This window comes from Paramisgurnus dabryanus, chromosome 6, assembly GCF_030506205.2.
Source record: "Paramisgurnus dabryanus chromosome 6, PD_genome_1.1, whole genome shotgun sequence".
Lineage (NCBI taxonomy): Eukaryota > Metazoa > Chordata > Actinopteri > Cypriniformes > Cobitidae > Paramisgurnus > Paramisgurnus dabryanus.
Window position 1 is genome coordinate 23,105,266 of NC_133342.1, and position 26,919 is coordinate 23,132,184.

A 26,919-nucleotide genomic window follows, 5' to 3' on the forward strand; every position below is an offset into this window, starting at 1 on the left:
GTAGTTGGCAGAATGAAACAAATCATTTTACTTATTATGTATAAATAGTAAAATTTAGAAAAACTGAAAATAATCTTGAAGTGTTCACCTTAACATTATGTGTATGTACCCCTTTTGCCACCAAAACAGCCCTGGACCGTCCAGGTATAATAGAAACTCCACTAGAGTTACACCTTACTCCTTACACTTGCCCATTTTTCTTGCTTCTATCACTTCAACTTTGAGGAAAAATACTTGTCCTCAAAGTTGACGTGTTATAAACGGAAAGGGACAAATTGTGATGGCTAGACGACTTAGTCAGAGCATCTCATCTCCTTCTTGGGAACACTATTGAACACTGCAGCCCGGAAACACCCCACAAGAGCTGCAGTGTTCAAAAGTGTTCCCAAGAAGGAAAAGTGGGAACCGGCAACAGGGTCATGGGCGGCCAAGGCTCATTGGGAAGCGAAGAGTGACCCGTGTGATCTGATCCAACAGACAAGCTACTGTAGCTGAAATTGCTGAAAAAAGTGAATGCAGAAAGGTCCAGTGGCGTCCATGCCTCGACGGGTCAGGGCTGTTTCGGTGGCAAAAGGGGGACCTACACAATAATAGGCAGGTGGTCATGCACTGAAAAAAATGATTCATTGAATTTAATCAATTTTTTAAGGTAAGTGGTTGCAATCAATTTATTTAAGTTACATTTAAACAAAAAAGATTAGTAAAGTAAAATAAAATATAAAACTTTTGTTTAAATGAAGGTTAAATAAATTGATTGCAACCACTTACCTTAAAAAAATTTATTAAATTCAATGAATACTTTTTTCAGTGTAATGTTTTGGCTAATTAAAAAGGACATTTGTCAAGGACATTTACTGGAAAGTGTAGTATTGGGCAAAGCTCACATGCATAAACTCTGAATGACAAAAATCATTACCGAACCTTTTAAGGTAGCATGTACACACTAACTTGCATACAGTTGCATGATTGTTCACATGATCAAGATTAAGTGCATATGTTAAAACACAATTATACAAAAGTGTATTTGATAGAAAACAAATAAGTATGTATTGAAAATAAACAAAACAATAAATTATATATAAATGTGTAATTTATAAAATAAATTACAAGGCTTCTTAGATATCCACTTATTTTTCATTGGTTCACAAGTAAGCCATTTGATGATGGATTTGGGTGATTCTCACGATTTAGAAGGTGTTCGTTCAGCATCAGAATTTTTGCACATATAAGATTAAGGTCTGAACTTACTATAACCATTATTTTAAGAGGATTTAAAAGAAAATTCCTATAGAATTATTTACATTTTTTAGATTATGATTATAAAATGATGATTACCGTAACATGACATTACATTAAATACTGCATATGCATTTAAAAACTCATGTTCGGTAATGTGAACTAAAAAGTTGTCTACTACAAAATTTCAACTTTTATCTGGAGAGAAAAATAAGAACTGCTCACCTGGTAGCCATCTTGAGTGTCACAGTGAATTACATGTATGCATCATAAGTCTGATTTCGCGAGAATCACCCATTTGCCCAGGTACTGTGTGTACTATTTGATAGGAAGCATCTATTTGAGCTCAGGAATCTGATTGTACTGCACTGGCATTATATGATCATATGCTACTGACAATTGTGGCATAAACAGCATCCCAACCAAGTAGTCAGTTACACCATAGATGTTACACCTTAGAGTTTTGGATGGGTATCTGGGTACACGGGCATCTGCTCTGAAGCCATTAGCCTGTAAGAGTGAGTAATACATGCAGGCGTTCCAGTGGATGATGAGATTCAGAAGATGTTCTGAAAGTTGGTACAGGACTTAAATGTTGATGAAATTATGGGGCCGGGTCGAGTTTGAACTGAATACTCAATTCAAATGTCAATTTTAAAGCTTTTTTCATCTTTTACCAAGAGACACTGTTCTGGATCCTGCACAAACATGTGCACATGCCTGAACTACTCTTTGTCACAAGATCAACCAGGAAAATGTAGTTTTAACAAGGGCATCCCTTAAAGCTGGTTTCTACAAATATGAACTATTGGACATTTAGCCTCTTTATTATTTAAAATGCATGTTACACTGTATTTGTATATAATCTTTATTTTTATTTGTGGGTCTGAATGTTGAATAGAAATTTTAAAGGAAAATTTGGTGACCCAACATTGGCCATATCACCTGCTGGGCCTCATTTATAAAGTGTGTGTATGCACAGATTTGATCGTAGAGTGTGCAAAAATCCACGGCAACGTTTACATTTATAAAAAAATTGACATGGAAAACTGCTTACCGCCAGTCAAGGTCTGTGCTTTACAGTTAGTATGAGCAGTGCAGTGACATCATCTTGTGACCTTATGAGCTCACAGTGAGTGTGCAGTGACATCATAGGCGGCAGTGGCTCAGTGGTTCATGTAGGTTGTCTACAAACCGAAAGGTTGGTGGTTCAATCCCCGGCTCCACCGGACCAAGTGTCGAGTTGTCCTTGAGCAAGACACCTAACCCCAGCTGCTCCCGACGAGCTGGATGGCGCCTTGCATGGCTGACACCGCCGTCGGTGTATGAATGTGTGCGTGAATGGGTGAATGTGAGGCAAACTTGTAAAGCGCTTTGGATGGCCATAGGTCTGTTAAAAAAGCGCTATATAAATGCAGTCCATTTACCATTACCATATTGTGACCTTATGAGCACACAGTGAGTGTGCAGTGACATCATATTGTGACCTTATGAGCACACAGTGAGTGTGCAGTGTGGTTACACTTTTAGATCACACATTGTGATAACATTATGAGCATCTTGTGAACTCATGGTGACTTCACTGAGAGATTAAACAAATACCTTGTTGAAAATAACAAAACATTTGTTTGTTTCCTAGGTAATCTACATGTTGTTTATTTTGCTTGTTCTTAGGGATGCACCGATACCACTTTTTTTTTAATACGAGTACTTGCATTTCAGTACTTGCCGATACCGATACTGCGAGTACTTAAAAAAAACCCATGATTTAAATTTACAGGTAACAGCTTTAGTCATATAATTTAACAAAAAAACAAGGGACTAGTTTTCCAGTTTGTTGTAAACTCTGCCTCTTTGGACAACACAAGAGGCATTAACCCCTTACACGCCGCTCAAACATAGACATTTCTCAGACCGTGGCATCGATCCCCGGTATCGGGGGACTTTTAATGAGTACGAGTAAAATGTGGTATCGAGGCCAATACCAGTATCGGTATCGGTGCATCCCTACTTGTTATAAACTACTTTAAATGGATTTTGGTGTTATTTATTTTTAGCGGAGTTTACCAGAAGTTGCGCGTTTTCCACGAAAGACGCTTGTTTATGTTGTTACTGCTGAAACCGTCTATACATTTAAACATGCACCTTTATTTAAATATAGATTTTTTTTAATTTATGAAAAACATTTAAAGGGACACAAGGCAGCATTTTTATGTTAATAAATCATCTTCGTAAGTCGGTATATGGTTAAATGACTCATTACCGGACGAATGAAGACTCTCTCACCCGCCCCTACCGTCTGTAGGAAGAATACCCCACTTGCAAGTTTGCTGTATCCGACCCGGTGTCCTTCAGTCTCGCAAAGTCTTAGATATCACGAGAAGCAGGATCACTTTACGGCAAACAACACAGAGGCAGGCGAGCTAAACACGGCTATCGATTGTTGCAAATGGCAGAGCCGGGGAAGAAGCATCGAAAACCCTTGACGGAAGGGAAACATAACTGGATTGGATACAAGCTAATAAACTTGGTTCCGAGGGGGAGGGACAACAGTTTGTTTTTACGACAGTGTGTTTGAAAGCATTTACTTTCAGACACTAGGGGAGGTTGTAGAGAAATATTATGCAGACTTGCCTGGTTTCCCTTTAAGTCAAGGGAACAGTATTATATTTTGATTCTGTATGTATAAAATTATTCACTCTCAAAAAAAACCTTTTAATAATTTTTTCTTGAAAAGATGTTTTTGAAACGGACTGAATGATGACACACAATACCTTAAATCATGCAACAGGTCAGCACCATCAGCCACAAACAGCATAAACAGGTGCAGAACATCAAAATGTGTGTCTCTTTTCATGTACAATACACCAGTAAAACAAGTACTTACTGTCCTTAAAGCTAACTGTGATTTAACCTCTTATCACCATGTTTCTATTACATTTCCCAAAAATGAACAAGATAGCTGTGGGGAAGTGTATGTGCATGTTTGTTTTTTTTTCAATATCTTTGTTACAGAGAGATGATTAACTGGCACCCTGGAGCGGTTGAATTGCCAAATTAAGAAGATCAGACCAAAGATGATGTAACCCATGACCTGCACAGGTCAATCTGTGAACAAACTCTTACTTCTTGTTGGCACAATCAAACTAGATATGCTCTGAACTAGACGTTCATGTGTGGAAATTTTTTAAGTTTATCTATAGCTTAACCAATCAAACTCATGAAGTTTGACATGGTGTTCTAACATGGGGTTAGAGTACAAATACTTTTGTATTGTAGGTACTGTATGTATTGTCTTTAGTAAAATTTATTTTATTAATTTCATCTCTGACTTCTGGTATTAAAGTATAAGGAGTTTGCCAATAATTTTCCAAGCACAATGTGTAAATGTATGTTCTGGAAAACTAAAGCTTGAACTTATTAACGCAATGATCAATGAGCGTGAGCTCCGATGCTAGAGACAAATTAAAACGTGATCATAGGCAGTGGAGCATCACGCAGAACTTGTGTGTCATTATTTGCACACAGCTGTCAAGTTCACACTTTTCTGTGTAGCCTGTCATAACAGCTGCAGTGAGACTGAAATAAGTGAAGCGGAGCACCTTTCATTTTCGTAACCAAAATTTTGTGCATCACAACTGAATAATGAAGAAAAGCGGTCAATAAGCAAAAAAAAAAACCTTTCTTCTTGTGCAGACTTTGATGGACTACTCCATGTTTTAAGCAATCCATGGCACCATATATGCACAATGTGTTTGACTTCTTATTGAGTCGGAAAGAGCAGAGGGTTATTCGTGAGCAGGCTTGGTGACACAAGATGAAACAAATCTTTAAATCTCCAAACAAGATAAAATGTATTAAAACCAAATTTAGCCTTCAAGTAGAGCAACCAAACATCAATCAGCTGTAACTTATATTTCAATTAATATACAGAAAACAAAAAAGTAACAAAAACCTAAAAAATAATAACTTTCATACATGCTTTCAAACCATAAGCCAAAAAGACAAGTTAGTTCAAATCTCTCTGGAGCCAGCCAAACAAGACACAAGGAAACATAACAGCTGTATACACAGCAAAAATTGTAGAGATCAAATTTCAGTGTTAAAATTTTTTAGTTGAATTCAACACCTAAATAGTTAATTTAACTTATTTAGAGTAAATTGTTGTTCAGAGATAAAGTTAAAGGTGCAATTGGTAAGATATTTGCAGTAAAATATCCGAAAACCACTAGGCCAGTGTTATATATTTTGTCCAACTGATTACTAACAATATCTTTAATGTTTTCAACTACTTGTAAATCGTGAGAAAATTGCCATTCTAAACATTGACATGGGGCAGTGCAGTTGCCTGTCAATGACGTTAATATCCACGTGACCCTTTGTTACCCAAGTTTATCTTTACTACTGACGTACTGATGTAAATTTATCCTCTCCAAGGCCGCGTTATCCTAATGGGCAACATGGGCTGCAGCCCAGGGCCCCGAACACTAGGGGGCCTCCGAGACAATTCTATTTTGAGTTTTTAAAAACATTTTGATTGACGTAATTATGCGTAAGTGCTACCTAGAGCAGAGGCCCCCAACCACTGGGTCGCAAGAATGTTCTGAAAAAAAATTGTATAATAGCTACGTAATAGCTTATGGGATATTTTGTCCTTTAAGAGCTGACAAATAACATCGATCATTTCCACTCTTGTACAAGGCCGCGGTCTCTCTGGGACCTTCAGCCCACCAGGAAAAATTATAAATGGAGTACTAGATTAAAACCTTGGATACTGTACATAATCTATGCGGACAGCATCCAAGACATAATCTATTAAAGACTTCTCCCTGTATTAATTTCGTGTAAGAAGGCTGTGTCTTTATTTCTTGTTTGTGTATGGATCGACTTTTTTCTTAGTTTAACTGTTGGATGGATACATGAATAGCCATCTTCTGTGGTAAGTCCTTACATTAAGTATATGCAAAAGCGAAGTTGTAAGATAAGGCAACATGCATGTTTATTCTGTTTCATGTTTATTTCGTTTCGTTTTGTATAGCCCTTTTTATTTTATTTTTTCTGCACCCGTTGCAACTGCAAGCAGCAGAGCAACCTGCCTTCGCTTTTTAAAAATAGTATGTGTTGATAATAAACGTTTAAACTAACATTGTGATATGCTAAAAATATTTATTTAAATAGTTGTTATTATAGGCAAGTGTTGATTTGAGAGGCTGAATTCATCATACATGTCGTCAACTTGCTGTCGGCCGCTAACCACTAGTTATCATAAAAAACTTTAACAAACAAAAACTGCTCTAAAATGTAAATAAAAAAGAAATATAACTATTTTGCCATTTAAAACAAAACTGAACTGCTTTAATTGCTGTAAGAGTACAGCTGTACAAGCTGTGTAAGCAGTTATTTTTTGCTATTTCTGCGGATTTCTTTTGCAAAATCTATGCAGAATTTTGCAGAATGATTTAAAATGTTTTAAAACGATCTGAGAGAATGTGTGCTGTGAATATTACAAAAAAAATTAAATATTTTATAACATATTATACATTTTATTAAAGGATTACCCTGAATTAAACTAGACCAACATGAACCAACAGATAATGGATAATGTGCTTTCACGACCATAGAGTTTTTTATTATATACATATATTACTGTCTACAGTGTAACAGTAAAAAGAAAAGGCTTCTCATAATAAATATAGCGTATATAGCAAGATAATTTCATCAGTTTAACAACACAATGTATATATATATTTATCTTGTAAACGGATTTGAAATAATAAATAATTGTCGCGTCACGTAGCAAGAGAGATGATAGAGATCTCATTAACTTCTCCGCAGTAAGTTTTATTTCAAATTCAAGTTTTACATATTAAATAGACTATTAAAAAGTTTGTGCTGCTCTCATAAAAACCTCACTGCAGACAGCACAGACTTCTACTCACAAACATACCGCGATGCAGTAACTATATCTGCGGAAACAGATTCCTAATGGGGAGAATTAAAAAGTTCGGACTCGGGCTGAGAATTCTGGGCTCTTCTACTTCTACAACTTGATTTTAATAATTTAAATGAGGAATTATATTTAAAGAAGAACAGACAGAAGCACTTTTAGTTGTGAGTTGCATTTAATAAATGTTATTTTCTGGGCTGTTTCTGATTGTAAAATTATTACTTGATAATATTGTTTAATTTATTTAAATAATTTCAGCCTACTTTTGCGTCAACTTGATTTTAATGATTTAATTGAAGAATTCTCTTTAAAGAAGAGCAGAAAGAAGCACTTTTTGTTGTAAGTTTTATTAAATAAATGTTATTTTCTGGTCTATTTCTGATTGTAAAATTATTTGATAATATTGTTTAATTTATTAAAATAATTTTAGCCATTTAATGTTGCACATACACTGTAAAAAACACTGGATTTACTAAAAAATATAGACAGTTGCATCGTTTTTGCATCCCTTCTTTTTAAGTAAGTTTTACTAAAAAAAAATTCGCAATGGGGCACTTAGTAAATCCAGCCTATTTTTTTCAGTGTATATTGGGGGGGGCCTCAAACCAGCTAGCCCAGGGCCTCACAAAGGCTTAACCCGGCACTGATCCTCTCTATCATCATCTCTGTTTGAAACCTAAAATTGCATTTTACATCTTACTGGTAGAGTTTGTTGGTTTTATTTACTGACATACTGATGTAACTTTATCCTCTCTATCATTATCTCTGTTTGAAACCTTAAATTGCATTTACATCTTACTGGTAGAGTTTGTTGGTTTTATTTAAAGTCACCATCATTGCATCAGTGTTTGCATTTCATTAGCTCATTTGCATTATAAAGACACAACCACATTTTTGCTTGTACACAGCAAAATCACCATCGATAAATGTATGCTGGTGGTGTATATATGGGTATCACTAGATCTGATGGTACTCTTATAAACACCAGCAGTATACATTAATGCAAGTGATTTCACTGTATACAAACTGGCAATTTTAACATATTATAATAAATTATCTATGTGGTATTTTGAGCTAAAACTGCACTCCACGTGGGCACACCAAAGACTTATTTTACACCTTAAAATATCAAAGTCAAAGAAACTCCCTATATAAAACATACACAAAATATTATTAATTCAAAACATTATAATACTAAAACAGTGACAAGCTTTTTTCACAGAGTTTTTAATTTAACAAATGTTTTAATTTAAATGTTTATTTTTTTAATATTCAGCCATTATTACAGGTTTGGATAGCCTAGGCTGTGAAGGATTTAATTCGTTCTATCCTTCGCAGCCCTGAGAAAGAAGGACGCATTCCATATTCTGATGCTGCATTTTAAGCATCCTTCGAATTGGGACGGCCTTACTAGCGTTTAGTCACGTTGTGACGCAATCGTTCTTATAGAATTCAGCCTTGTTTGGAGGTCGCAGCTTTCGAATTGGGATACAGCTATCAGCTATGCCTTTCAAGGCTCTATCTATCATAAACTCTTCTCCCCTCTAGTGGATGTTTTAATATCTGCTACATAACAGACTGAAATGAGTAACGCTGGAAGGTTTTTAGGCTAATAATCATTTACTTTTGCAAACTATAAGCAGCAGTGACTGCATTAAATTTTTTATTATTTCATTTATTATATACATTGGTATTGATTATATAAATATAAATGTATTATTTTATTAAAATACAAACAATACCTGATCAGCAGCATTTTAAGGACTGGAGTGAGTGCACCCATGGCCCCGCCCCTGTCTAGACATGCCAATGTGGGCCTTTTTCTCAAGATTCGTGAAATGCGTCATCGTAATATTAATTCTTTCCGCAACATATTAAGAATTTTTTCATTTAACGCGTTTTCTATTTTTTTTTCGTTGTTTCATTATTTCTTTTCTTTTCATGTATTTCATGTATTTGTTGTTTGGCAAATTGTTCTTTTGGTGAAGTATTTACATATTCATTTTATCCTTTAGATAATCGTAATAGATCAGAAGGACCCATTATTTGTCACTACTGAACAACAAAAGCTCCACCTAGAGTTAGCTAAGAGATGACACGTAACATGTCAATTTTAGTGCAGGCACTAGGGGGCTGTCTATGCGGAAGTTGAAAAGCAACCGAACTGCTTCCTGAAAGTAGTGGGACTAGTCTGTGTTAAATTATATTTCTTATTGAGTGACCAAAGCAGACATGTCGAAGAACACGGTGTCCGATCGATTCAGAAAGGTTGATATAGATGAATACGACGAAAACAAGTTTGTCGATGAAGAGGATGGCGGAGAAAATCAAATAGGTCCGGACGAGACAGAGGTGGATTCTCTCATCAGATCATATCCTTGCATACCTAATACTTTTATTTTATTTTTAAATATTGCATAACGCTTGTTTTTAAGGTTTTCAAGGAATGAAATGTTGAGGATAAACTGCTGTAATATTTTTTGAGTAGACATGGGTGTGGTAGTCAGTTACTTCATTCATTTGGAGCATGCAGCCTTTAAGCTCACTTAACTAGATTTCCTTGCTGGATGCAAATCTTTAAAATACTTTAAAGTAAACAATTACCGCTATATTGATTAAAGCATTTTGTGTGTAAAGTTGAACCCTATTTATGTGGCATTTATCGTGATCTTGGGGTTGCTGTAGAAACACTTCCGGATGATGCTGATTTCCGGTGGCATGCTTCTTAATTTCTCACATTAAATCTGTTTATGTAACTATTGATAGAAACTTATATCAGTAACTAAATTAAAATACAGCTTTGTGAGATTCTTTCCTTAGTGCATTGTACAGGTAACCTGATGGGGGCTTTGCAGGCAGTACTGAAGAATCCACCAATCAATACTAAGAACCAGAATGTAAAGGTGAGTTACAGCTAATGTCAAACAGTTTAACCTTTGGTTACATGATTTAGTTACATATTTCATTAAGATTTTTTTGTGTGCAGGACCGGGCTGAAGGCCTTGTGTTGAAAGTACTCAGCGCTTTCAAGGCGAGCGATATAGAAAAGGCTGTTCAATCTCTGGATAAGACTGGAGTCGATCTCCTCATGAAGTACATCTACAGGGGTTTTGAAAAACCCTCGGACAACAGTAGCGCCATTCTGCTTCAGTGGCATGAGAAGGTAAACAAAGTAAAAAATTGAAAGTTTTCAGCATATGTTAAAGAACGGTTCCTCGCCCTCCCATTAATAGGTGGTTAATTTGTTAACTGATACTTAATGGAGTAATATTCATGTACCTTATTACACGACACTCTAAAATGCTTGATTCTGATTGGCCAGTCGCAACATTTCAAGGTAACAAACAGATAACAATGACTTAAAACTAATAACACATGGCAACCCGGATGCTGCAAATCATTTTGACAGGTACAGTTAATTATTACACAAAAATAGGTCTTTTAATAGCATATATGAAATTATATTTACAAATAATTAAACTAAATAGTGTGTTTGCCTTATCTTTGTAAACGGATAAAAAAAAATTGTAATCAAAATTTAATGTTCCTTACGTTACTTATGAGGTAAATAGCCGTGTAATAAGCAGGATAATATACAGGAGAATGGTTGTTATCACAAAATAAGCCTCTTAGTGTGATACAAAACTGTCTGCTTTGCATCTGGTCCTGATCACACTTTCGGGGCTTATTTTTGACAACCTGCTGCCTATACATTATCCATTACATGCCTGCTAAGATCCAAAAGGTAAAAAAAGTATTCTATTAAAATTAAGCAAGAATAATTCATTGTTCTTCTGTTAAAAACAGATATTATTTATTGGATGAGTTGATATTAAGTACCTGAAAAAATGTCATCATTATTTGAAGATCTTTATGTTTTGGATCCTGAAAGTATAACAGTGGCTTCTGCACCTCTTGTCCTCAGGCTCTCTCCGCAGGTGGGGTTGGCTCCATTGTCAGAGTCCTTACAGCTAGGAAAACCGTGTAGACTTCACCATTCTTATACTGTGGCAGGATCAACAAAGGGACTGGCTGGCACAACCCCTTGTGGTCTGGTTTCTGCCCTTTCTGCCATACTGTGGATGGTGTTCAGTCAGTCACCTTTTTTAAATGATCAAACTTTACACTCTCATTTGAATTTTTTGCAGTGATATGCACCTTGGATCAATATATTAATAGAAAGGTTATAAGAAATGCTGTTATTGACCTCAGCAGAAAGTAAGCACGGACGTTTCAGCTGTTATCAAAGGATTTGTTACTTGTCTGTTCAAGCTTTTCTTAATGTCTCAACAGAGCAGATTAAACAGTACAATGTAATAGCATTTTAAATCATTATACGATACTGCGGAGTATATTGGTAATTGTTTTACCCCATGAGATGTAATCAGAGCTGCTCTGTGAAACATACCAACATCAGTATTCAGCTGCTCAGTTAATTTAATGGCATATGCTGTATTCATTACCACAATTTCTTTTCCATCTAGATGTTAGTTTTAAGGTGCAGCCTCATATTAATGCCTTGGCTTTTAGGCAAGAGGTTGATTTCTTCCTCAATTTATTGTCTTCAGATTGATTATTTTCCTTCCTCATGCAGCTGTTATGATACATTCATATTGTTTATTATCACACAGGATTACATATTTGAAAAAACTTTTTTATTGTCACAATTGTGGATTAATAGTAGTGTGCTTTTGTACGCTTTACAAAAACAATGGATTTAAATGTTTATAGTGTTTAGTATTATTAAAATTTACCATGTCACATCATTTTTTAACAAAAAAAGTTAACATTATCAACATTATTTCTCAACATGTACTTTGACCTCAGACATTGTATTTCAGGTGCTGTTGATATAAATACCTTCTGAGACGCACAAAGTTTGTGCACTTTCCACCAAACACAGCAGCAAGCTGATCACGCTTTAGGCTGTGAGAAACATGAGTGCTGATTGTGCTTCCACTGTGGTATACTTTTTTTGCCAAATTTAAGCCATACGTAAGCAACCCAAGGAAGTTTTTAGTAAATGTTGAGTTTGCACCACATCAGTCACTCATTTGATTAAGTGCAAAATTATCAACTAGTTAACCAACTGCCTTATAAAAAAATCATTTTGTATTGTATGGTTCTTTTTGAGAAATAAATTAAATGTCTTTCACAGTTTCTGTGTTTTTGTGTTTAATACTTTTGAATTTTGGGTTGCTCAACCCATGGTTGGGTCAAATGTGGACACACCCAAACATTTGGTTAAAGTAACAAAAAATTCTGTCCTATTTCACACTGACTTTTTTCATTTTTGGTAGTGGGTTATTTTTAAAAGATTTAAATTTTGGTCCAAAATGTTTGTAATTTTAATATACTTCCTTTTTTTAAAATACTTACTTTACTATACATTATTTCTTTTAAACATTAATTTAGTAAAAAAAAATTTGTAACATTTATATTAAGTGCATAGGTTTAAATTCGTTTTGAAATGTACTGTGTAGTAGACTTTAGCCACAAGAGTGTTGTTTCGAATCTGTTATTTTGCTATTGTTTGGAAGTCTATTGAATGCAGTTACATTGTGTTCATATGCAGCAATAGCAAATGGCACTATTCTTACTCTGGTTATTCCTATCATTAGGTCTCCAAAGGTTCGCTTTAAATTCTGCACTAATAATAATCATTCCTAAAGAAATCGCTTGGGGTCGCTGTTTCCTGTTTATGTTTGCACCTGCGTAAAACATAGGCGTAAAACCCTTTCGTTTCCTCGTGCGTAAATGAATCGTGAAGAAGATGCAAAAATGTGGGTCACATGACGTGGTTTTATGTGAAGAGGAAAATATCTGTAAATACTTGAATGTTTTGAGGGCAATATAGAGGTAACTTTGGAAACACGGTTAAAAGAGTTTGACTGTTTTTTATTGTGTTTATGAGTCATTGAACTTATTTGATCATTAACCCGAAGCAGTCACTTTCTCAGCAACTGTTTTGAAGTGGATTACCAAGGTTATTTTGGACATATTATTACATCCAACACTTAACAAAAGACTCGATTAAATGTCAACATACTCGGCAGTGTCTGACAGGTATTGTGTCTTGTCCTGAACAATACAAAGTAATTCTGCATGGCTATGGCAATCATTTACGTAGCCTAGTGAACAACAATTATGACACACAAATCTCCACACAACTGTTTGAAATTTAAATGGCTAGCGTGACAAAAGCTTCTTAAGGGTCTTATATTACAATCTGGCAAACTTGGCGTATATGACATATGCGAGTAGTAGATCATACAAGATTGCCCCAAATGTCCCTTTATTAAATCCCTGCTGGGCCTTCACTGGGAATCTAAGGGCCCATAACAATTCCCTCTGTGATTCTCCATCTTAGAGATGTACAAGGATTATTCAAATAATATATAAAAGATGTTTAAATATATATATGATGTCATATGTTTAGCAACATATGCAACAACAAAGACAAACGACAGAACTCAGATTAACAATAGACCTAAAAATTCTGGAGGCTATAGGAGATTATATATTGTAAAAAAAAAAACTTGCTTAAGCATGTCACATAGTGTCTTTATTTATTATGCATGATCATCTAAACAACCGGATGATTTGAGAAGGGGTAAAAGTGGCGCGTGTGCATATATTCATGTGTCCTGGGTGGATGGAAACCATGGAGACACCAGAATAATTTAGAAGTGCTTAAGTTGTGGTGATGGCATAATGCAGACCTTCACATTGGAATGTAAAATGACTTCACAGGAAGTTAAGGTCTGGGTCTAAAATTCAGCACTTTTGAAACTGGTGCCTGTAGAGCTAAAGAGAGACAGAGGGGAAGTGATGATAGAGATGTGATTATCAAAGTTATTTTATTTTGAGAGTACTAATAGATGTTTGCCCCATACGGTGTTACCACAACATGCGGCTTTTAGGACTTGTTTTTTTGGATCTTGTTTTTATAAATAATAGCCATCTATATTACAGGCTGGGTTTCTTAATATAATATTACAAATACAAACTAGGGCTTCATTTTTATGTTTATTTTGAGAGAGAGCTGATCAACCATTCATTTTTTTTTTGTCAAACTAATAGCTTCATGTTCCCGCCCATCGTGGTGTTGTCGTCAGCGGTGACGCAGCATAGTTAAGCGCGCTCTTTCTTGTCATTCACTGCACCACGTTTCGGCGTTTGTTTGATGGTAGTGTTGTTTAAAGTGTATACATTAATAACAATTATTTTGCTGTTCGCTTGGAGAAACAATGTCAGACATCGTGAACAAACAAAGGAACCAGGTGAGCCGTGAAATTTAGATTTTGGTGTGAATATATAGTGTTTTTGTCCGGTAGTGATTTAACGTTAGCCAGCAGGTTCGTTGTGTAAAAGGTTTGCCCTTACGCTTCAATTTCGGTTGTGGTTTAAACGATTAACGTTATGTTGTTCAGTTTTACTGCTGCTGATGATAATAATTTTTTGTATTTCCTCTTTTGGGGTGGATAACTTGTTCAGTTTTGCTGACGAGTTCATAAAACTCAACTTGTGCTTTAACTCTCCTTGAAACAGGCTGGACGTTTAACGTTAAATTACGTTAAGCCGTTAACGTTAAATTACTTGCTACATTTAAATCGAATTGACTTTAACTGGCCAGACAGCATGGACATCATCACCACTTTAATAAAACGTGTGTTTGATTTTTAAGATCGTTAACATCTGGTTTCTTTCAGGTTAGAAATATTATTCATAACAAAGTTATGTATTTCAAAACGTGTTTATCTAAGTTAGCTTTTCATGATGTGACCGTAACGTTACTCCAGGATTGTAATTGTTATGTGTTTATATTATATTGTTGTGAATACAGCGGCGACTTCCTGTGTTTCAAGATACCGGTTCAGTCTAGAAAGTGTGGCGTGCACTGCCTCGAGCCTTACATTAGCATTAAACCCGGAAACTAATACAAAACTGTTTAATGTATCTTTCCGCGTGTGTATTTGTTTATGTGTAACAACAAATATATGTTTTTACATTTTCCAAATGTCCCCACAGTGATAGTAAACAATTTAAATTAATTAATAAACATACTACATTTTTATTCAAAAGTCTAAAATGTGAAATTTTCTTTTAAAAATGTTCTACTATTACATCATATTTAGTATTATGCACTTAAAACTGAGTAGAAACGGTTCTTGTATCTTAAATTTGTGTTTCTTAATTTTTTGGTTTAATAGATCTTTATGGATGATCAAGGTGGAAGAACCAGGATTTTGTAGCTAACTGAGGTACATCAGGCACAGTTAGTGAGAAAGTCTGTGAAGTACAAGTTGACGCAGCATCTGGCTCTTCTTCGCTAAAACATCTCGAGTAGATCACCATCATCAATTTTTTTCCTCATATGGTAGGTGTGTCTTACATTAACATTTATGCATTTGGCATATGCTTTTATCCAAAGTGACTCGGTGATCGTACATTTCAAGGAATATATTTTATCAGTATTTGTGTTCCCTGGCTTTGAACCACTGAGCTATAATACAGGGATATCTTTCTCTTTCATTTCCCAAGAAAGATCTGAGGAATTCTGCTGAATTTGAATACCTGTCAAGTTCAACACTAGTTACACGTTCACTTATTAAATGTTTTGACTATGTTTTCAGTTTCTAGTTTGAGTGTAGTACTCTAGCAGTTAGGATCTTTAAGTGTATTACTTTTCGGCACAGATGGCAAAAAAGCACATGCTTAAATGTTGTTCTGGGTGTAACAACCAGCAGTTCTCATTTTCCTACATTTTCCTCATTTCTCTAGCACTTCTGATAGATCCATCAAAATGCTTCCCAACGGCTGTTTAATATTTGAAGATGAGAGCTTCCTTGATTCTACTGTGGCCAAGATGAATGCTCTGCGTAAGAGTGGTCAGTTTTGTGATGTCAGACTGCTGGTAAGATCTTGGTCTATTTGCTTATCAATGTTTTCAGTATCTACTCCAAGCGTCTTAATTATGTTGTTCCCTCTGCAGGTCTGTGGACATGAGCTGATGGCCCACAAGGCTGTGTTGGCTTGCTGTAGTCCTTACCTTTTCGAGATCTTTAACAGTGACGCTGAGTTACAAAATGGAGTCTCACTGGTCAAATTGGATGACCTCAATCCGGATGCTGTCGAGATCTTACTCAACTATGCCTACACGGCCCAGTAAGTTTATTTTTCATGGGATTTAAACTTTATGGGGTGGTTTCCCAGACAGATATAAGCTGAAGCCAGGACTAGACCTTAGTTTAATTAGGAAATATAAGTAGTTTTAACAAACATGCCTGACTTAAAACATTACTTGTGTCCATTCTGAGGCAAAACCAAGGGGACTGGTGTATTTTAAGATATGTCAATGCAAGTTGTTTTCAGTTTGGAGAGCTTTTACACTTGTTTTAAAAGCACATATTGGGTTTCTTTCAATGCACATAGTGTATTTGTTAATTTTATGCAATTAAAAATTACATTTGCACCATTTTTATGAAAGTTGAGACTGAATGGGCCTGAAAATGTCAAATGGTGTAACCACCAATTGTGCCAAAGAATAAGAAATATTAAATATTTTATCCACCTTGATGGCATGTAAGCATATGTAATTTTATTAGTTATTTCTAAATGTAAATTGTAATAATATTTAATTAATATTTAATATTTAATACCATTTTGTAATATTTGTCCTGACATATGCTAAAAACAGTTCTTTTTTAATAATCTTTGAAAAGTGTATGTAAAAAAAATCATATTGCACTAAACAAGATGATTATATCTTATTCCAGATTTTTATGAATATATTTTAATAAAAAAAATACTAGTCACACCAATTGACATAGACCGGTTACACTGCATTGACATTTTTGCAAATATTCTTACAAAATGAAATAAATCCAGAAATTTTAGACTTGGTCCTTAAAAAAGAGGATTTATGCAAGTAATCTGCAAATTTATTTTTGAAATTTTAACCCTTTTACGTTCAATTGAACCATACGGACACAAAATAATTAATGTCACATCACTGACCCTTATCTATAATTTCTTTTTGACAGGTTAAAGGCAGATAAGGATCTGGTCAGAGATGTGTATTCTGCAGCAAAAAAGCTTAAACTGAAGCGAGTCAAACAGGTTTGTGCAGGCAGATGATTTGAACTGTCACATGTACAATAAAATAATGTAGATAAATAATAATCTTTTGCATTTTCCTTTGCTGTTTAGGTCTGTGGAGACTACTTGTTATCAAAAATCGACAGCCAAAGTGCCATTTCCTTCCGCAGTTTTGCTAGATGCATGAATGATAATAGGCTTCTGGAAAAGATTGACATCTATATCCAGGAACATCTTCAGGAGATCTCAGAACAGGATGACTTCCTTAAACTTCCTCGTCTGACGGTGAGTCTAATGCAGGGTTTTTATTAGATTTTAGGTAGTCCTGAAAATTGCTCTGGTGTGTGACAACTTCTTCCTCTATCCCAATAATCTTGGTGTGTATGTGTGTTTGTAGCTGGAGGTTATCTTGGAGGAGAACTTGAGCCTGCCGGGTAATGGCAAACTTTATTCAAAGGTGATTAAATGGCTACAGCACAGTTTGTGGAAGAATGGAGATCCTCTAGAGAAACTGATGGAGGAGGTCAGTATTTTCCCTTTTTTGCTTACTCTTGTTTCCTAAATGTCTTTTTGAGAATGTCCATTTAGAGTTCACCCCCTTCTTCTGCCCCCAAGTTTTGCTCTTAACCTTTAAGTTTTGCAGTACGTTTGCTTCTCGAAATACTGAAAAACTGAACGATTTTCAGGTGAGCCAAACTGACTGTTCAGTTTGCTTCCCCCTTTTCTTTCAACCCTTGTCTATTGTAACTTACCATTTTCTTTCCAGCAGGGCATTTCGAAGTATTATTCATTGGATTCTAATGGCCACTCCTCCCCCTTGATCTCCCCATCTCTCCTGTAGGTTTAATATTACACAGCAACAGCAGATTTGTCAAGCACTGAAGAAGAACGCAACATCCCATCCATCAATGATACTATGTGAACCAACCAAAAGCCGTACGCTTCCATCTGTGTTCCTGAGAGCGTTGGAGATTTTTTCCGAACCCCTCTGTGCATCGATTGTTTGTTTAGATGGTGCTTTGATGCAAAGTTACTTGCACTAGGAATGATCTCTTCTTCCAGCAGTGTTACTGTATTACAGTTATTGTAGGCACGTGCATTCTTTGCCTCCTCAAGGTCTAAATAGCACGGTGTTGGTTGCCAAGGACCTCCCTCATAGCAGCTGACTCCTGCTTCAAGAAACACAGCACAACACTTGCTTTGTTCTTGTTATGGAAACACCCACATGGGTCTTGTTGGTGTTTTGTTGTTGCAGGTGCAAACGCTGTACTACTCAGCAGATCACAAATTGCATGATGGGAGTCCGCTTGAGGGGCAGGCAGAGGCCTGCAGCTCTGAGGATGACCACATCCAGTTTGTGCAGGTACAGGACTGGTTTTCAGTCTTCCTCCTACAGTGCACTCTATATTCACTGCTATAGAATAGCACTGTTATCTGCTTTATTAGCGGGTGGTACCAGTATAAACCACAAGGTTTTTTTAGTTGCGTGCACTGTGGAAGACCCCTTTAATGGTGGCAGATGTTATTTGAGTGGGATGGATTTGAGTTAGTCTATGGCCTGTGTGCCTGCATGCTTGGTAGAGGTAAGGGGTGAAATCAAGGGCAGTGGTTTGTAGCCGCCTGATTTAATTTTGCAGAAGAAACCTCTTCGAGAGCGAGATGAGATGAGCATGAGTGCCTCTGCCAGCCTCTCAACCACCTCCAACAGCCAGTTCAATACGCATGAATGGAAGTACATTGCTTCAGAGAAGACGATCAGTAAGTCTGTGTCAATCTTGGTATTGAAAAATCTGTCGCTATGCTATTAGCATGTGAATTTTTTTTTTAACTGCATATCAACAAGGCTCTGAATCTCCCTGTACTCTTCTCCAGACAACACATACCTGTGTCTGGCTGTTTTGAGAGGCGTCCTCTGTGTGATCTCACTGCATGGTCACAGTAGTCCCCACAGCTCCCCATCTCCAACTCCCTGCTTGCAGAAGAGCCTAAGTGTTGAGGATCAGCCAGAGGAGGTGCAGGAGAGACTACTGAAGCCTATGCTTTACGCTCGCTCAGGCCTGGGAACTGCTGAACTGGATGGCAAACTTATTGCTGCAGGTATGCATGTGAATAGTTTAATAAAGTACTGAGGTATGTAGTTGATCACATGTTCCTTAAGAGTTGTTTTGTAAAGCTCATTGTTTGTTTGCAAAATGCACACTCTCCATTCATTGCATGTATCCTTTCTTTGTAATTGCATTGAAGGAGTAAACAAATACTGTATCTTTCTGCTTTCAACATGTGTCATCAAGCTCCATTGAAGACCGTTCGTCATAATTATGTTCACCCCACCTCATGTTATAACATAGAGGCAAACATTGTAAGACAAACACTTGCAGTGGTGGATGAGGGAGTGGAAACAAACACAAAAACGAAAGCAAAAAATAGCATAACACAAGATTAAAATGTTACGCATGGAAACGAGCTAATTATGAATTACTTCTATATTGGTAGATGTACGTCAGATTAAGGAATTCATTGCATAGTTTTAGATCTGATGTTTATACCCGCTTTCTTTGCAGGTGGCTACAACAGAGAAGAGTGCTTGAGAACTGTGGAGTGTTACGACCCAAAAAAGGACTGCTGGACTTTTATTGCTCCCATGCGCAATCCACGAGCTCGCTTCCAGATGGCTGTGCTAATGGTAAGGACGGCACTGTTTCTAATCTTAAACTAGCTATTATTCCTGCTACTAGAGTTAATTCAATGGTTTTGTTTTAGGGTCAGCTGTATGTGATGGGTGGCTCCAACGGTCATTCGGATGAGCTGAGCTGTGGAGAGATGTATAACTCTGTAGCTGACGAGTGGAGTCAAGTCCCAGAGCTCCGAACCAATCGTTGCAATGCAGGTATGCATCACTTCCTGTTGTAAAGGTGTGGTCAAATGAAAACAGGAAGCAAGTTCTCTATGGTTTCAGTTTTAATTAAATACATTCCAAATGTCAATTAGTAGTAGTTTAGTAAAAATGTTGTTCTACCTCCCACAACCTTCCAAACCATGCCGCTTTGGAAGTTGAGAATAGTTCCTTGTCTGAATGAAAATGGAACACAAAGATGTTATGGTACAAAATGACTTGATTGGCTGGATGATCCCTTTTTTGTGTCGTCAGGTGTGTGTTCCTTGCAAAACAAGCTTTTTGTGGTGGGTGGATCTGATCCCTGCGGTCAAAAAGGATTGAAAAATTGTGACATGTTTGATCCGGTGTCAAAAACTTGGACCTGCTGCGCTCCACTCAACATCAGTATGTCAAATCCTTCTTTTTATATAAAGTAGTTTGAATCTGAAAATATCACTAATGCTAAATGTGTTTTCTAATGTTTTTAGGGAGGCACCAAGCGGCGGTATGTGAATTAGATGGATTTGTTTATGTTATTGGTGGTGCCGAGTCCTGGAACTGCTTAAATTCAGTTGAACGCTACAATCCCCAAAACAACACCTGGACGCTTGTGGCCCCCATGAATGTTGCTCGTCGTGGAGCGGCTGTGGCTGTGTTTGAAGGTAAAATAGGATTATTTATAAAGTGTATCATTTAGTACCTGGCAGACATTGGGTAAAAACTTTAATTGGGTGTGACAAGCTAAAGTTATTTTTGTGTTTACAGGGAAACTTTTTGTGGTTGGAGGGTTTGATGGCTCTCACGCTTTGCGCTGTGTAGAGGCCTATGACCCTGTCAAGAACGAATGGAGGATGTTAGGAAGCATGACGTCTGCGCGAAGCAACGGAGGGGTGGCCGTGCTAAACCGTGTGATCTGTGCTGTTGGGGGCTTTGATGGCAATGAGTTTCTCAACACAGTGGAGATTTATGACCCTGAAGTCAATGAGTGGAGCCCTTTTGTAGAGGCTTTCACTAAAAACTGAAAAGGGTGGGGAACTTTTTGTCCCCCAAAAATCGAGGTTTGTAACATAGCTTTGTTTTACTAAGATGCTGCTGTTTTTTTTTTGTTGTTGTTGTTTTGTTTTGGTGCTGATGAGAAGAATGGGTGGGTAGGATTTTGGGTTGGGGGATTTAACTTTGATAGATGATGTCACTGAGTTGCCTAGAGCAACATTTAAGCCTTTGCATATTGCATATTTTACCATGTAAATAGATTTTGTTTCGTTATAAATGCTAGTAAATGAAGTCATATTTGGAGATGGTAAAGTAAATGCCATTTTACAAATTTTCCGATTTATCAGTATGTAATATGATCTGAAACGAAAGGTTCACAGCTTACTGCAGTCTGATGCATTTCTTAGTCTATCAGGAGTAATTTGACATTGATTCACAGTGCCTTGCTTATTGAAGTTAAAATACATGTATAGTTAAAGTCTACATAATGCTTATATGCAAAATACAAGTAAACGCCTTGTCATCTTGGAGAGCTGCTGCTGCTTTGGTGGAATGGTATCTTGCCTTTTTATAGCTTTTTACTTGTATCTAAGTTTCCAGGATAGATAACATCAAACACAATTAACACCAACACACAACACATTTCTAATCATTTCTGTATTTTAAGCTATGTTAGACCTCAACTCTAAATGGATTTTTTTTCTTTTGGTACAAAAAATGATGTATGATTAAATAAAGCATTTCAACTGGACTGAATTTTGTGTTGGTCAGCTTTTCATCTGTTCTACCAGAAAGTTCTAGAACAGAACTTGAAAACTTCAGTGTCCATCAAAGACATTGTTAAAGACAAAGCTTCTGGAAAGGTCACATAAATTCATGCAGGGCCTCTGTACTTAGAGTAGACTAACCTTCGCTCCTGATCACTGTGGTAACATTAGGGCAGGTTACTGTGGATAAGTGAGTCCGCGTTGGAGTTGAGACAACAATTGCTCTTTACAGCAGGTGTCAAAGACAGGTCATGTAATCCAATTTAAAGACTTTGTTGCCCATTTGACCCGTTACGGCTCTATCAAGGATCTTCAAAAATGTTCAACACTAATCTGAAAAGTGTTTTTAAAGATTTTACATTGGGGATATTATTTCAGATGCACAGTTGGGAATTAATTTGAATTTCATGTATAAAAGCTTTAAAATAAAAAGTGTCATCCACTGCTAGGGGCCAACCTGGCCTTTTTGCTTCAAAACAGTGTATCATTTGCATGACAAGTTTTACATTTATGCCACACATGTATTATCTAGCAGGTAGAGTTATAATGATTAAATAATTGTCTCATAGCGATGATTTCAGATCACCACAATGATTGCATATCTCTCTAAAAAACACAAGGGGAGCTGCAGCGCCTGTATAAACAAGACCGTATCAGATGGCGCTCCTTAACTGATAATGCAACGTGATACATTGCAAAGCCATGCAATACAGTGGAAAAACAGCATTTAAAGAAATGCTGTAAAATTTTGATAAGCAGTATGAACTGCCAGGTAAACATTCGTTTCCAAAAAAGCAATTCCAAATTTAGGGATGTCAAGGATGCTATCCTTAAGGATCTGTAAGAATTTTTTTTTTTTTGCAGCCACTACAGACTTGTGGTCCAGTAATAATATGACCTTAGAAGGATTGGCTACTATTTAAGGCAGGGGTCACCAATCCTGCCCCTGGCTGGCGCCCTAATTTAAGGCCTGTTCTGGTATAGTCAGTATATTTTGATTGAAAATAAATATGCAGTAATTTTTCAGACACTTTATTGTGTTCATTTCTTATTAAGAATTTTCAGATATATTCATTAAATAATTACTTTTATTCCATGGGGCTGTTGAATGCTGTGATCTGACTGGTTGAGAAATGTTACATGGGTGTTGGTTATTTTTCACCTAACTATGGTATAAGGTGGTAATGAGGCATGAAGCGGAGTGCCGTTACACCGCGGTTGTGCATTATTTTCTTTTAATTCAAAGAACCGGAGTCAGTTATCATTTATACATTCATTGCTACTTGTATCTCTCGCTTGCACAAAACATGTAAGGGATAATCCAGGGAGGCTCGCACTCCGTCCACTTCAAATAAAGTAGTGCCATTGTATTGCTTTTATTTAAATGAATGACATTAAATGAAAACAAAAATTAAACAGCTGGAAATTTTGAAGCGATGTTTTAAAAGAGATAGACAGAGAACTGAAAGAGAAGCACCAGAGAGAGAGAGAGAGAGAGAGAGAGAGACACACTTTAAAGAGAGATGTGACACACTCAAGTCTCTGTTGCTCGCTCTCTCTCTCTCTCTCTCGCTCTCTCTGCAAGTGTAACTGTGTAACTATGGTTACCAATGTTTATAGTAGCGGATTAATTTCTAACTGTAATCAAACTGACTGGAACTACCTGTGCATTAAACGGTTTTAATGCACACCTTCCAGCCAATCAGAATCGAGTATTTAAACAGACCATGGTATAACTACACATGTAGTATAAATCTATAGAAGGGATAGTTCACCCAAATATGAAAATTCATCATTTACACTCATGTTGTACCTGTATACATTTCTTTGTTCTGATGAACACAAAGAAAGATATTTTGAGGAATGTTTGTAACCGATCTGTTGACTGTGGGTACCGTTGACTGTGTGGTTACCATCATTTATCAAATGATTATCTTTTGTATTCAACACAATAAGAAAACGCCTACAGGTTAAAGAACAATATGAGGGTAAGTAAATGTTTAGAGTCAGCCACAGGATAAATCGCACAGAGATGCCACAGTGGAACAATGAACAGCTGAGAATGTCGAAGTTGTTTTATAAGCGTTATGTAATTATTTGTATTGTATTATGGAAAGTAAATAAATAATCAAGACTGGAATTTCTCACCAAGAGACTTGAAATGAAATGTAATATAGGCTACCAAACCCTTTTGTGCATTTGTTATTTGTCTGGTTAGAGATTATGTATGAGTCATGTCATCTTATATAGTTGTGGTGTGTTACATAAGAAAGGCTGGGCCTGGTACTACAGTTTAAAAACGTATAAATAACAGCCCTAAACGTTTTGAAACCAAGACTTGTGCTGTTCACAGGCCCAAGCTAAATGTGTGATAATCAGGAAATTATGAGTTGCAGTAGGTAGTTGCCTCAACTCGATGTTAGAAGATGTGACTATTTACCTTTTATCGCTTTAACGATCTTCTGCACTTTAGATTTAACATGTTGTTTCAATGTGTTTTTTATTACGAGCTGTATTAGCAACACTAAAGTTTGTGGGTTGATTCTAGGGAACATATTTATATATATATTTATATATATATTTATTTATTTATATATATTTATATATATATATATATATATATATATTTATATATATATATATTTATATATATATATATATATTTATATATATATATATATATTTATATATATATTTATATATATATTTATTTATATTTTTATATTTAATTGGTGCATGGCAGAGAGTGGCCAGACAGGAAAAGTCTGTTTGATGAACTGTATGAGGATAGAGGTTTGTGTTGTCATCACTTACAGAAAAGCCAGGTATTAACATAACCAAGAACTGGAGAAAACTTGATAGACTACCACTTCAATCTAATGTTTGATTCAAATGGAGAAGTGTGGCACAGTGCTTGGAATGGGAGGAGTTTTTGAGGGGGCATAGTATTGTTGAATGGCAGCAGACATAAAATATCCCTATAGCTGGATTTCTTTGAATGTTTGTTCCTCATTACAACTCTATGATGGTTCCTAGTAAGAGGAATGATTCCTTCAAAGGTTTCACTGTAAATTATAAAAAAAACAATGTTGTTTTGTTTAGTAACTGAATTAAAACTCGACATTAGTCATATTGGTTACTTGACACTCTCTTTCAAACGAGTCTATGCTGGTAAAGCTGTTAACAATATGACTGCTGGTGGGTGACAAGGTCCTTCATGGTAGTTGTGAAGAACATGTGTCAATATTAATAGTCCAGAATTTAGATAATATACAGTAAATACACTGTCAGAAAAAATGTCCTAATATGTCCCAGGTATACATTTGGTACCAATACTAATATGAACTCTTTACTCTGTTTGAAAATACCAGCCCACTGACAAGCTATAAGGACCATTTTTTTCTGACAGTGTTACCTTTTATGGACGAATATTTGGATTTAGTATATTTAATTGGAAGCACACATGAGAGAGAATTTGTATGTCAGTAGATTTTAACAAATGCTTCAAACTAATTGTTGATGACGTTATTTCAATATTTATATAATAAGTATTTGCTACTATTAAACATCATACTATTATTTAAATGATGTTTAAATAAACTTTCAATGAATGAGAACATGAGAAGCAAGTGTATAAAAAATCACATTGGGAAACCAAATCTCTGTTATGCAAAGCTATTAACATATATGCAGATATAAGAGATATGCCAGCATTCATTCTGCACATCGTAAATGACATTTAAACATTGACACAAGCATGGCAGCACAGATGTAAAGATAAAACACTCAGATTTCCATGAAAGTGCACGTACGTGTACGTGCGGCACATGATCTGCTTGAGAACTGGCTTGAGGCGTGCGCTTTATGTGTTGTGAACACAGAGTTACTTTGTGAAGTCCTGAGTCACGCATACAAAATAGACATAGTAGCAACAGCACACCAACAATTCTTCCAAATGCCCAAATAGTGGCACAGTGCCCATGATCTCAGATTTGGCCCACGTTTCTTATTGCTCCCAAAACAAAGTCCTGGAAAGCATTCACTTAAAGGGCACCAATTACACCACAGCACATTTTGTACTTTTATCTCATTGGCTGAAGAAGCTTGATTTAAGACAGAGTGACAGTTTATCCTTCTACAACAACAACAAAAACATTTTTGTTGGGACTTGAACGTGTAGGTCAGCATGTGCTTAACAACTTTAAAAAGTCAGTATGGTAACTTGGCAGCAGATGCCACTGGATGCAGGGATGGCTTTCTCACATGGGATCAGATAAAGACAACTTTGTTGTGTGATGTGAACACACTTTATTCAACAGCAAATGTTTGAATGAAATTGCAATAGAGTACAAAATATTAAATCTTGTATTTCTTCTAAAGAAAAACATTTCACCAAAAGATGCTTGTTAGGTTTTAAGTGATAAAACAGATAAAAACAAAAGATTTTGGATTTTCTGGTTAAACTTTAGTGAAACTTGAAGGGAATAAATTTATAATCTGTAGTTTTAAATGTGTGTCTTAAAGGAAAACACCACCATTTTTTTATATTTTACTATGTTCTTACCTCGACTTAGACAAATTAATACATACCAATCTTTTTCAATGAATTTCGTGAATGTGTTAGCATTTAGCCTAGCCCCATTCATTCCTTAGGATCCAAACAGGGGGGAATTTAGAAGCCATCAAACACGTCCATGTTTTCCCGCGGCGTGCAGTAACATCAACATTCCTGACTACTTCCCCTTTTGCTCAAACTTCCATCAATATTACTGCGCCCGAGGTCAAAGTGCTGCAAACTAAAGGGCGATTTATAGTCGTGCGTAGGTCCTACGGCGTAGCCGCGACGTAGGTTCCGCGTCGGTTTTCATTTATACTTTTGCGTCGCCGTCCGCGTCGACGTGCAAACACACGCGAAACCGCTGGTTGGCAGTAATCACGCGTGTAACCACAGTAGCAGCAGAAGTCGTCACAGAAGAAGAAGCTAAGCAAGTTAACCCACA

The 26,919-nt window shown here is 36.3% G+C and overlaps 2 protein-coding genes across 2 annotated transcripts; both read left to right on the plus strand.

Annotated features, from left to right (window-relative positions):
• Positions 1-9,315: 9,315 nt before the first annotated feature.
• arpc5a (actin related protein 2/3 complex, subunit 5A) lies at positions 9,316-12,340 on the plus strand. The gene is made up of 4 exons (XM_065276135.1): positions 9,316-9,554; positions 10,013-10,086; positions 10,170-10,346; positions 11,109-12,340. Exons 1-4 carry the CDS (start codon positions 9,416-9,418, stop codon positions 11,169-11,171), a joined length of 453 nt encoding a protein of 150 aa, XP_065132207.1. The 5' UTR covers positions 9,316-9,415; the 3' UTR covers positions 11,172-12,340.
• Positions 12,341-14,307: 1,967 nt separating this feature from the next.
• ivns1abpb (influenza virus NS1A binding protein b) lies at positions 14,308-21,903 on the plus strand. The gene is made up of 15 exons (XM_065276136.1): positions 14,308-14,466; positions 15,397-15,563; positions 15,968-16,100; positions 16,179-16,351; positions 17,230-17,305; positions 17,396-17,569; positions 17,682-17,807; positions 18,540-18,647; positions 18,922-19,042; positions 19,157-19,381; positions 19,846-19,967; positions 20,045-20,171; positions 20,433-20,564; positions 20,648-20,821; positions 20,925-21,903. The coding sequence occupies exons 3-15, from the start codon at positions 15,990-15,992 to the stop codon at positions 21,179-21,181; spliced, it is 1,926 nt and encodes a 641-aa protein (XP_065132208.1). The 5' UTR covers positions 14,308-14,466; positions 15,397-15,563; positions 15,968-15,989; the 3' UTR covers positions 21,182-21,903.
• Positions 21,904-26,919: the final 5,016 nt, after the last annotated feature.